A 12,926-nucleotide genomic window follows, 5' to 3' on the forward strand; every position below is an offset into this window, starting at 1 on the left:
CCAAATGGCTCAAAAATCAAAACATATAAAATGGTATTCATATACTAGTCTTGTTTCCACTCCTTCTTTCCTCTGTATCCCTAGTTTGTCTTTATGGAAATAAAAATATATTCATTTATTTACCCACCTTTGACACTGTTCTGCGTTACCAGCTTTTTCTTTTGAACCGAGCCATATACCTTGGAAATCTATCCATGTCATACATAGAGAACTTCCACGTCACCTCCCTCCCTCCCTTCCTTACCTTGTTTTTAACAGTCCATTCCACTGTGTGGATGTAGCACAGGTTATTTAGATAGAAACTTGGGTTGTTTCCTAACTTTTGTTTTTACAACCAATGCCACAGTGAATTACTTTGTGCACATGTCATTTCTATGTCTTCAGGTATATCTGGTAGGATCAAGTCCCAGAAGTGGGATCTCATAGGTCAGAGAGTAAATGTATTTGCAATGTTGACAGATAGTTTCAAATTGCCCTCCATAGAAACTGTAAACAATCGGTACTTCTAATGCTAATTTTTAGGATAGAGGGTACACTTTCCACTCCTCTGCTATACTACAGATATACCAGAAATATTTTCCTGTATTGCTAAAAGGTACATGAGAAAGAAGACAACTGAAAGAGGAGTGAGGGCAGAGTTGAGTTTAGAATTTAATACTCAGACCTAATGGGGTAGGTTCTGTATTATTATTTACAGATATGGATTCTGAGGCAGAGAACGATTAAGCACCTTCTCTAAGTTTATATACTAGTAATTGACCAAGCCTAGATCTAAACACACATCTTACCTACTGTGATTATTACGTGTCCAACACTAGATTCTCCTATGTGTTGCAATAATGTAATTGCTCTCTATATTTTACCAAAGCGTTTTTCTATCCCAAGTTGGAATATTAATATATTGTATATTTACATAGTGACACATATTAATTGATCAATTAATCAATGAATCTCATCTCTCTATCTGAAGTTAGGAAAGTACTGCTTCTTTCTTTTACTTAAAAATAATGTAGTAACTTCTCTTGATTGCTGTACCATTAAATAAAGAGCAAGAATTAAATGAAAGCTATGTTTTCCCTTGACCTCAAAAGAGATGTCTCCATTAGATGACCTGCAAACAGAACTTTGCACCAGAAGTAGACTTCTGGTTCATAATGAACAGTGTGCGACGTGATATTATTCCTTTTTGTAAATATCACAAGAGATGCTCTATTGTTTGTTAGGCAAAAAATGGTAAGGAACATAAACTCAAAAAAAGCTCTTTATAGTAAGTCCTCATTTGGATACAATCACTTGGATTTCTATAACTTATATAGAAATAGTATAAGTATATTTTATGTGAACATTCGCTTTAATGTTCACATAAAGCTTTACTATGGTTTCTGAGAGTTTTCTGCTATTTCATTGCACGAAATAAAACAAAACACACAAAAAAAATCAAAAGGAAAAATGAACCATAAAATCAATATTCTGAAATCTTTTTATGAGCTGAGTCAAATTGAGGCTATATAATTTAAGGCCTGGCAGTATCTAAAATGTTGGCACTGATTCATCAGCATTTTGAGATGAAATAACGATTGTACTCCACCTGGAAACCAATAATTATGTGTTTGTTTTCATGCTGTAAATATTCCCAAGTGGGTTAGCTCTCCACCAAAAGGATTTATTGAATTCCATTCATGGCTACAATTGGCATCGACTTTCCGGGAACTGTTATGAAGGATCAAATAGGATGTGAAGGCTTTGAAACTCATTGATATATATGTATATAAGAATAATGTCAGTAATACTTCCATTTTATGTCCCAGTCAATGCCGACAGATTTGTTGCCAGGTTTGTTTGGCCTATAGAGGCATTTTGTTCACCACATATGGTATTTTTATATAATGTGAATCAATATTTAAAGGAGGGAATAGCTCATATTTTTAAAAAATTCAGACTTCTGCCTTTGCTTAAAAAATCTGGAGTCCTATTCTGGCAAACCAACATTTTCACGTGGCAGCATTCAGGGAGAGCTGAGTAGATGTAGCTTAGTCCTATTTGGACAAAGATTTGCTGTTGGTTCACTCCAGGTACAGCCACCCCGACTACTGTGTTCCCCAGAAAATAAGACTGGGTCTTATATTAAGGTTTGCTCCAAAAGACACATTAGGGCTTACATTCAAGGGATGTCATCCTGAAAAATCATGCTACAGCTTATTTTCTGGTTAGGTCTTATTTTGGGGGAAACATGGTATGCTGCCAACAGCAAGGCTATTTGTAACAGAGGAATACCTCTCCGAAACGTTACATCTCTTCTAGAGAAACTGAATGAAAACCTACTATTTTCTTTCAGTTGGTCTGCTTCAGTTAAGTTCCCTGCCTGGAAAAGTTGACCACATGTGACTTTATGACCCTGTTCTAAACTTTGTGATCCTGCTCTGCTGCTACATTTGAAGACATGAGCCAGGTAACATTTCTGCAGGATGGTAGAGATGGTGTTGAGACCCAATGGATGGCCCCCGAAGGTTAGTCTTATGCACAAAGCACACTCCCAGCAAAGTTTATGCCCCAACAGTACCATCCCTTTCACATCTCCAGTATGTCATAAACATCATTATATTATTCAAAAACTTCCAAAATGAGTAAGATTACCTGGTTCTGTTCCTGAAAGTTTAGAAGAGTGTCTGGCACCTAGTACGTGCTCAATAAACATGATACATGAACAGTAACTTCAAGTTACTCACTGTTGAGTTTGTCTTGCAGCTCCTTCTCTAGACCTAACCTCCTGCTCTGAGCCCTGGGAGGCTAGTATTGTTTCCTGGCATCGGATTTGGCCAAAGGGAAGCACAGGCGGGAGATTGTTGGGAAGAAGAGAGCGAGGTCTGGGTATTGAAAACCCAGTTCCTTCAGCTTCAGCTTCTAACTATTACATTGTTTTGTACACCTGAAACTAATAAAAAAACAAACAAACAAAAAAAACCCAAAACCCAGTTCCTTGCCTGAGGGCTGCCGGCATCCCTCCATTGAAGGTCACAGCTCTTGTCATACAGTCTCCTCTCCACAATTCCTTTTCTGAGCCTGGCTTTCCATAACTGATGCCTCCTTTCACTCCTTCAAGCAAATGGGTCAGAGCAGCATCTCTCTTTACTAGCCCTAGGTTAATATGCTATCCCTACCAATCTTTGTAAATTCAGGTATCCCCCTGCTTTTCAAAAGTTTGCTTTTATGAAAGACTTACATTAGCACCTGTTTTCCCTAACCAAAGGAAATCCGAAGAGGAGGCTCCCTTTTCTGAAAGACATAGAAATATGAAAACAGTGTCCGGCGTTTGATTTGCAGCGATCTGCTAGAGAGGCAGCCTGTACTACAACAGGGCGAGTGGCCTCGCCACGCTGCTTCCCTGGGAACCACCCTCAGCGTCTCAGCACCCAAACACCTTAGCTTTGAAAACTGTCTGTGAGCTTCTGGGCTTTATCTCATCTGTGCATCTATTAGCAAGGCAACGTAGCCTAAGGTAACTGCTTCTTTGCTTTCTGCCATTTTAGTTTACAAGAGGTTTCCTAGGAATGCTCATGTTCGGATGGGGGGGGCGGGACCTGTAGTGCTCTTATAAATCTGCTCTCCAGTTATCCACCTGAAGGGAGCCATCTGTCCTGGCCCGGCCTCTAACACACTGATCGTAGAGTCTGCGATCGCCAACTTGTACCCTCCCCTCCCCACCACAGAACAAAAGAGGAGGAGCAGCTCTTCATGAAACAATCGTTTTCACCTTTCCCAGTAACTGAGAGAGCGTCACCTGTAAATGGCAGAAGCCGGGTGGGAGCCGGTGTCGTAGCTAGCACGAACGCGTCCCCGGTAGAGCTCTACCGCGATGTGGTCCTTGTCGCCCTTATACAGGAGGATTCCACTGTCCTCATCTGTGGCAATCTAGTAGGAAGCACCCTTGACATTAGTAAGACATACTGTCACCCGAAAATACGTCCTCAAGGAGAAACAAGACTGTTTCGTGAAGAGTTTTCCTGTAGTTTATTTTTTCCTTATGGCGCTGAGAAAATACTAACGTGCGTTGAAAAGATGGCTTGAAGGATGGCCTATTCTATATTAGTTGGTTGCAAATAAATTTATAAAGAACTTTAAAAGGTTTTTTTTTTTTTAATATTCAAAAACATATTTTTATTCTCTCTGTAGATGTTGGCAATGATAAAGCTTAAAGATGCATGTCCTAGGAAATATACAAAAATAAGGAATTTACGTACATAAATTATACTTCAGAAAATTAAAGTTGAACGATATTTTCCACGTCATTAGAGTTCACAGTATTTAAAGTAAATCGAGCTTTTCCCCTTAGATTTTGAACTGTAACTTCTCAGCAGAGAATGCTAGAAACTAACCAGAAATAAAATGATCAGGTTTCTGTTCTGTTAAAAAGAACAATACATACTTCAGTAAACACCATTGGCTATGATTAGAGAACTCTTTTCTGGAGATTATTTCACTTACCTGTCCTTTTTTTTTTTTTGCTTCTGTAATGGGCTTTATTTATGGCATATGTGAAATGTGACTGCATTGAGCAAGATTGATTTCCATATTTCATACCAAAAAGCAAATTCTTTATAGTTATAGCATGAAAAAACAAGGAAATCTCTGTTTTTATCCTATCTGCTGGCTTTTGGGGGCTTTTGAAGGACAAGTTCTGTAAAATTTAGGACTTAAGCCTGAACACCGCCGGGTACGTCTCATAACTACCCGGTGTGGCAAATGCTGGAAGGTAGGGAGACAGGCTTTTTAAAGAAGGCATCTGCTTCCAGAGTTCCATTCCTCCTGACAGTGCCCCTCAAAGGAGCGCCAGTGTAAACCCAATAAGGAGCGGGGTCTACAGGAAATAGGCTAAAGCCACTTGAATTCAAAACATATTAAAATATTTTGCTTACCAGATAAAACAAACATTCAGCCCTAATTTGCTCCATGCACCCTATATTTATTATGTCTGATCTTGTCTAACCTTGTCTGCATGGATCTGAATCTGGCTCAAAGGTACGATGATTTGGTGGAAAGATTTACAATAAATGAGTTTGTTAATTTAGTGTCACTTCTTAAAGGTTTAGGTCAAACAGTTAAACTACACTTGCTGAATATTTTGCCAAAGTCTGTTCTGTCTCACCTGCACTCTTCTTAAATGCAGGGTTCCTAAGAAAAAAAGCCTTCCCCCTGCAGAGCCTAAACTGCAGAACCATACAAATAAATGAATGAAATGCCTTTACCTAAGCATAAACCAAAGATAGATATGTTGTTGCTGTGTGTGTGTGTGTGTGTGTGTGTGTGTTTCAAACAATCAAGTAATGAAAAAAATACCTGATTCCCATTTGATTTTGAACACTACAAATGTTGGCAAGAAGATTAAGCTTTTCGCACAAGGAACGATTTTTGTTATTGTGTTACGTAGCCTGTAACTATTTAAGAAATAATACCACTTGTTAATTACATGTTTCTGTGTTGAAGCTGAATTTGGCTTAAGAGGAGGTCAGCTCTTGCTGGTGGGGGAAATCTTACCTGAAGACTGATGTTCGTTTGAGGCCGAACCTTGGCCGAAGGAATTTGAAGATAAGACTCCTTGTTTACAAAATTCACACTGACCAGTTTTTCACACTTCTCTCCCTGGTAGCCGGGCGAACACTGGCATACTGGCTCATTGATCCTGATGATACACTGAGCTCCGTTCTGACAATCAAAATTATCACAGGGACTGGTACGAGGAAGTACCATGGGTGGAGAAAATTCACAGAACAAGCCACTAAGGAAAAAGTAGAAATAATATGTTGATGAGATTTTACTCAATCGCTGATGTGAATTGCGTCCGGTGAGATCTACCTCTACACACAGACGTGTATTTCTTCTTTTACCTGTAACCTTCAGGGCAGACGCACGTATAGCCATTCACTGCGTCTGTGCAGTGGGCTCCGTTTTTGCACTTGTGATCTTGGCAGTCGTCGAAATCAACGTCGCAGTGCTCGCCTATGTACCCTGGGGTGCAGTCACACCTGTTTGGACAAGCACGGAAATGGTGTCAAACCCAACTGAGCCAAAATAAGTAAACTAGTTGCATTTCATCTACAAAAAAATAGCACGATCTTTAAAAACGAGAACTTATTTAGAACAGGCTCAGAGAGCCCCCAAATTAATAGATGTCTAGGAAATGTACTGATCTGGGAAGCATTCCATGGTTTCTCACTGTGATCTACCAGGGGAACGGTGCTTTCTCTCTCTAATGATAGCCAAGTAAGAATAGAATCATTGCACCAGGGTACCTCCCTCACGCTCATCCTGCCTTCTATCTTGCTCTCCTCTTTTCCATTTCCTTTCCGCCATTCCTTCCTCACTCCCTTCCTCCTTTCTTTCCCCACTTTACTTGCTGATATTCCCCTACTTTCAGCTCTAATTCATTTGAGCAGCTGACATGATGCAAGTGCTATGTTGTTAAATTTACTAAGAATATTAAGCATGTTTTTAAAATAAATGACACTTTAAAAATGTTCTAATAGAGGATGGATTCATTGGAATAAAATGTGTTTTCATGAAACACACATGTTAATACTGGATGCCCTAATTCATAATGAATGCAGATAATCATTAGGGTAGAAAGGGGTGCCCTAATGGATGAGGGCAGGGGAACTGATACAGAATCCTGGGGCCAATCTCTTGGATAGTTTTCCATCCTGTTCATGCTGGAGGTATGGGGGGTAGAGGGGACTCAGCTGCACTGGCGGGGAAGAGCCAGAGATTGATATACAGCTGACATTCTCTGAGCACTTCCTCTGTGCCAGACCCTGCCCGAACCCCTTGGCTGATATGGATTCACCGAATCCTTCCTATAGCTCTGTGGCATTGGTGTTATGATGACTCCACTCTATAGAGAGGAAACTAAAGGACAAGTTGTTTAAGTACCTTACCCTTAAGGACACTGAACTCATAAGTGCCATCGCCAGGAACTGAACCCACACAATCTGATAAGACAGCCTGGATTGCTAACCACTACATTATGCTGTTAGATAATTAATTCCTCAGGGCTTTCTTTAAAAACTGTCATTCTCTAGCACTGACCATGGGAACCTTTAGCGATGCCACCAAGGACCCAGGATGCTATAGCTGCCTGAGGGAAAGTGCAGTGGTTTTCGAGCTAGGCTCTGTGGAGCTACAGGGGACCATGGAAACCCTACAGATATGGCCATGGGGCTATTTCTGGTAGCTTCCCTCTCTTCTCCCTCTGCCCCCCAACATTCCCCTGTTGTGATTTATTTGTTTTACATATTGGCCTGCCGTGAGCATTTCGGTTTTCAGTTTAAGAAAGGGTTCACTGACTTTAAAAAAAAACACCAAAAAACAGAAAAACAGGGCACTATGGTTGAGCTTTACAGAATTTGGACTGCATCTGAGTTTCGACAGAACTGGGTTGGTTTCCTGGCTTCATGCTTAAGTGTATGTCATCTTGACTAAGTAAGTTAATTTAAATGTTCATTTCCTTCTCTGTAACATATACAGAGTAAAATAATTTCCATCTCATAGGTTTGTTAAAAGACTAAATAAAACACTATCTGTAAAATAATTAGCATAGTGTTTGATATGTAATGCATGATCAATAAATGGTAGGTATTTTAAAAATAATTCTATTAAGTCTTTAAAATCCTATAATAGTCTTTATGGTTTAGTCTGTAGTAATTATCCACTTTTCTATTTCAAAGCCATTAGGGTTTAAATGAATGAGGATAATTAAAAATACCCAAGTGCATGTGCACATTACTGAATACCAGGGGTTTTGTCTGAAAATGCAAAATCGGGATTTAAGCATTACTGGAGAGCTGATAAATTAAAATAAGGGGGAGGGGAGTGTAACACACAGACTTTCTGCTCTGCATGCATGAATTAAGAAATAAAATGAGCTCACTGCATAAGCATGCTTGCCCCGGAGCCAGTGGTTTTCAAGATAAATCATAACAAAGCAAAGTAAACAAGTCTGAAGTTAAATGGATTCTAAGTGGCCACAGACACTTGCAAAAAGATGGACGAGCACCGGGAAGGGAGCTTCCACGGATGTTAACGTGAGCAGAGCTGCTAAAGTGCTGGGCTTTAAAAGAAAGAAGAAATGCTTTGAATTATTTATCTGAGAAAAGAAATCAAATCAAAGTAAAAGATAAGAGAACGATACAATCACCACAGTGGCTGTCTAAGAGATATTTTATATTCGCTTCCCTACAAATAACCATTTTCCAAGCCCATTAGAACTTGGAGTCACGTAATGACCAACACTTTTTGCCTTTCTTTTGCTCCTCAAACCTCATTTTAAAACAGGAAGAAAATATTTAATTAGGAATTCCATAAAGTTTGTATTATCAATAAAACCTATCATTTTCCCTCAACTCCACTGTCTGACAAGGAGTGAGGAAGAAAGGAAAGCCCATAAAATATACTGTTTAGAAGCCCAAAAGCTGACTAAGTAAGATGCATGCTTGAGAATACTGCTTATGGCATATCATGGTCTAAAAATATCTTAAAGCAATTTAGGAGATTTATGAGGTATAGAATAAAGCAAGAGAAGTAAACCAGCTCTCTTGGCTTAGTAATAAGAAAATGAAGTTAAAGTAACAGCACAATGTGTCCAAATAACATTTGTCTGTAGGAATTTTTCTTTAGCAGCTTCATATGGTTTTGGCTTTTAAGTCCATTTTCTTTTTGCAACTTCCTTTCCCACACTGTGCAATTATTTATAATTTGGGCGTAACAGCATATACAATGACTTAACCTGTTTTCTGCTAAGTTGTATTCATACTGTAAAACAAGCTTACAAATTACTGCTGAAAACAATGGCTTCCCAAATCATCTAACCCATAATTCAGTACGATGTGCTTTTAAGAGTGTGAAATCTAATGGACAGTAATAGAAAATATTGAATTAGGGATTCATCTTTTTGAACATAAGCTCCCTCATTTGTTAATGATTTCCATTAAGTCTTACTAATTCTTTATTTTATAATTACAACATATAGTATCCTGTGAAACCGGTGTAACAAATAAGCAGTTGTGGATAACCACCTTCTTTACTGACTAATTTATCTGAGAAATGATAATATATGTTATGTGAGTGATAGACTTTCAATGTGCCAAATTCAATTGTGGGCAGATCAAGGCCATTAGGAGTGCAAATAATTTATGTACACTATTTAGAGGAACAAAAGGCGATACAGAATTTTGTATAAGATTTCAGTAAGACCTGCGGTTTTTGCACAGGATTTGGAACTAAAATAGAATGAAAAGTACAATCAAATATTTTCTTTCTCAATAAGGCATCAAATGGAATCGTCAAGTGCTGCAATTGTATCTATATATTTGAAAATGATGAATGGTAAACCAAGTTGCATCCAAAAAATTCTCTAAATAAAACTTGAGAATAAATATTTTATTCAGATTGATCTTTACAGGCAGTGGAGGTGTGGTAATCTTGACCCCACCTTCCATCCAATTTAGAATGCCTGACGATCTGTTGACAGGTTTCGATATGTTCCAGTCCTAGCTCAAATCCCATCTCCTCTTTGAAAGCTGTTCTTGACCGCAGTAATTTTTAATTCTCTGAATCCTATGTCAACTAAGCCTGAGCCATTTCACTGAGAGCTAATGTGAAAGGGAGTAGCTACAAAGCATGATAAAATCATAAGATGACAGTATTGCCATGGACCCATGGCAGCTGTTCAATAAACGTTATGTGAAGGAACGAATGATATTTGTTAGTCGTCTGATGCAAGCACAGCACAACTCCTGAACTGACTGTGTTATTCCAGAGAATCCAGCTTACCTCCCCTAACAAACCAACTGTAATGTTAATAAACTACACAACTTCTTACAGGTAACCTGTGCTAGAAAAATCACCCAGCTGGAAAGAGTATAGCCAGGCTTCAGCTCTGCCAATGAGTAATCTTGAGATCTTTGGACAGCCACTGACCTCTGTGGGCCATGTTTTTCTCCTGTTTCAAAGGAAGAATTTGGACAAGATGCTTTCTGAACGACTGCCATCTCTAACAAGAGTAGTTGATAGTAAGAGACCCTTAAAATATTTCAGGATTGTGGCAAAGGAGTGATTTAACTTGTTATCAAATACATTTCAGGAAGATTCCTGTGGAGGACCTAACAAATGATGTTGAAGTTCTGAGTTCACTTGAGGGAGCCCTCTATCTAGAGTGACAGTGTCCTTTACCATCCCACACAAGACATCTATCTGTAAGGGAAGGTAAGTAATAATTACACAGATAGCAGCCCTAGACTTAGACTGTCCCGGAGCCACCTGGGACATATGGTCACTCTATCTTCCTCCCCTTGGACAGTTAAAAGTACTGTTGTTGCAAATTAACACATTTGCTGTTAAATTAAATTAACCTCCCTATTTTATCACAGACTGACATTCAGATAATAAAACACCTAGTAGGTGTTACACATTTATTTGGCCTTCAAATAAATTTAGGTAAATACAGTCAAAGCCTCCTTTATTTCATACATGACTTCCCAGGAAGAGTCATGGTGGAACAAAAGGAAACACTCTCTTTGGTTTTATTGATTTTTAGTGTACTAAGAAAAAAACTCCACGGTGTATATGAATGTTTACACAAATGCCACTGACACTAGAATCTGTGCCTTTAATCGTGAGCAAAGGTGTTAAGGTAGGTTCTGAAAGGAGGGTGGAGAAGAGAGCTTCCTTAGAGAAAGTCGCCTTGCCCCCATGCTTGAGCTCCGAGGCTGCCCCTGACTCACTTGAATCCCTTTGGTGTCAGGATGCACTTGGCGTCGTGCTGGCAGGGGTTCAGGTCTGGAGCACAGAAGTCCAGCTTCTCCTCGCACAGTTCACCTGTGAACATGGAAAACAGTGTTAGTTCACAGAGAGGGGGATAGGCTGTGTTGTGAGCCTTAGAGGTCAGCCCCGCTTGTGAATTAAAAAAAAATAAAAATCACAAGACAGGGAAGCAGAAGGTCGGAAATTCTGGTTGTGTCGCTAAATAGCCTTAGGATTTGGGACAAGTATGATCTGACTAGCATGAGGCCTTTTAGGATATACTGTTGGAATTAGGGAAAGGCAATCTGAATGCGTTTCATTTCTATTTTTATGTTTACTTTATTTTGGACGTTTTAGTGAGGTATAGCATATACCCGCAGGATAAATGAATAGCTAATGAATTATTCACAAACTAAACCCACTGGCGTAGCCAGGACCCACCTCCAGAAAATCACCATTTCCCAGATTCCCAGAAGCCTGAACCCAAGAGTAAGTCACTGCTATCTTGGCAGGATGGATTAGTTGTGCCTGTTTTTGAGCTTAACTTAAGTACAATCATTCGGTAGGTACTCTTTTATGTCTGGCTTCTTCTGTTTTATGTTTGAACAAATAATCCTCAAACCTTCATTGTCTCCAAGGTCTTATAAGACTAGAATAAAATATTTTTCCCTCTTCTGACTTATTGCAACAGCTCAAGAGGATACTCCTTAGCTATATCCACGAAGATAGACAGAAAAAGGCAAAACGGGAATCAATTTAGAGAAAATATACCTTTTTTTTGAGTATCAGCTAGCTCATAAAGAATAATTATTATCAATAAATGAGAACTGAAAGCATAACCATACAGCTTCTAGACACACTCTGTTGAATTGCATGTGTGACTGTCTCTTAGGAAATATCTTCAGATATAAATAACATGGTTATATTTCTTCTTTAGATATATTAGGCCAAGTTTTAATTTCAGTAAGAAGACTTTCCCGATCATTGTGTGCAATATTAAGGGGACTGGAAGAATATAAAATAAAAAGTTATTTTCTATCTTACTTCTAACTACTTTTGAATTGTTTCAGTGACGCATATAAAGGCTATTGTTCTTTTCCAAGAAACTATTAGGTTGGTGCAACAGAAATTGCGCTTTTTGCAATTATTTTTAATCTTTTAAACCACAGTTACTTCTGCACCAACTTAATATTAGAACTTTTATTTATTTGCAGTGTGTGGCTTTAAACAACACTGGTCAAAAAATCAGAAGTTGCAGCATATCCCTTGGTTATAAGACTGTTCTTTTAGGAAGACTTTGCTAATTGGTAGAAGTAGTCACTTAACAACTGAATGTGGCATATTATTTACACTTCAAGAATCTTTTTCCATGACACAAATACATAAATGTACTCATCTAAGTATTACATCAATTTGGTGTATGATAAGCTTGGTTTCTTTTTCTGTATCCTAAAGTAAACAAATTGCACTGAAAGTCTCACATATTTCTTCTACAAGAAGGCTTTCTGGGTCTACCTCTGTGATACAAAAAGTTTTTAACATATACAGAATGAGCTATTTTTAAACTGGGTTTATTTAAAGCTTTTCATTTTCAATTAGTATACTTTAAGTAATACACCTTGATGGAATTTATTTGTTATAATTTATCAGCCTACCGTGATGAAATATCACGTTCAGTTTTCTAATCAAATCTATTTGGTTGGATCCAGGCTGTTGACAGTAGTCTATATGCAGGCAGTTTGTTAAAAAAATGATGACAGAGAATGACCATTTAAGATATAAAGGTCATGCTATGTAGTTTTCACTTTATTCTCAAATAAGAAATTGTTTTAAAAATGGCAAGAAAGGCGGACCTGTTTTATTTCTTATTCACTTTGATCTGAACTAATCCAATCCATTAAAGCCAATCTAAACAGCAGTGCATAAGGGTTTACTCTGTGATGTTCTGTGCTAGACTGGGGAGCTACAGGATGGATGTCACAGACTCTGCCCTCAGTCAGCTCCCAATGTACCAACACAGAAAGTCTGAGCCAGAGTCAGAATATCAAGAGAGAACTTCAGCTCTAAAAGAAGGCAATCAAGTCCACACTTTGTCGACTGAGTATGTCTCTATAAACTTGATGTGGAAAGAAGAG

At 38.5% G+C, this 12,926-nt stretch overlaps 1 protein-coding gene across 3 annotated transcripts in view; it reads right to left on the bottom strand.

The window, feature by feature from the left end:
* The window catches only part of SLIT2 (slit guidance ligand 2), a 337,575-nt gene that overhangs the window by 17,809 nt on the left and 306,840 nt on the right, over positions 1–12,926 (bottom strand). For all 3 annotated transcript variants that reach the window (XM_081054248.1, XM_081054247.1, XM_081054246.1), the window contains 4 exons: positions 10,773–10,866; positions 5,883–6,020; positions 5,533–5,773; positions 3,779–3,909 (listed from right to left, as the gene is read on the bottom strand). In XM_081054248.1, coding sequence (XP_080910374.1) covers positions 3,779–3,909; positions 5,533–5,773; positions 5,883–6,020; positions 10,773–10,866 — 604 coding nt within the window. The remainder of the gene's footprint in view (positions 1–3,778; positions 3,910–5,532; positions 5,774–5,882; positions 6,021–10,772; positions 10,867–12,926) is intronic.

Source organism: Rhinolophus hipposideros (genome assembly GCF_964194185.1).
Source record: "Rhinolophus hipposideros genome assembly, chromosome: 1".
Lineage (NCBI taxonomy): Eukaryota > Metazoa > Chordata > Mammalia > Chiroptera > Rhinolophidae > Rhinolophus > Rhinolophus hipposideros.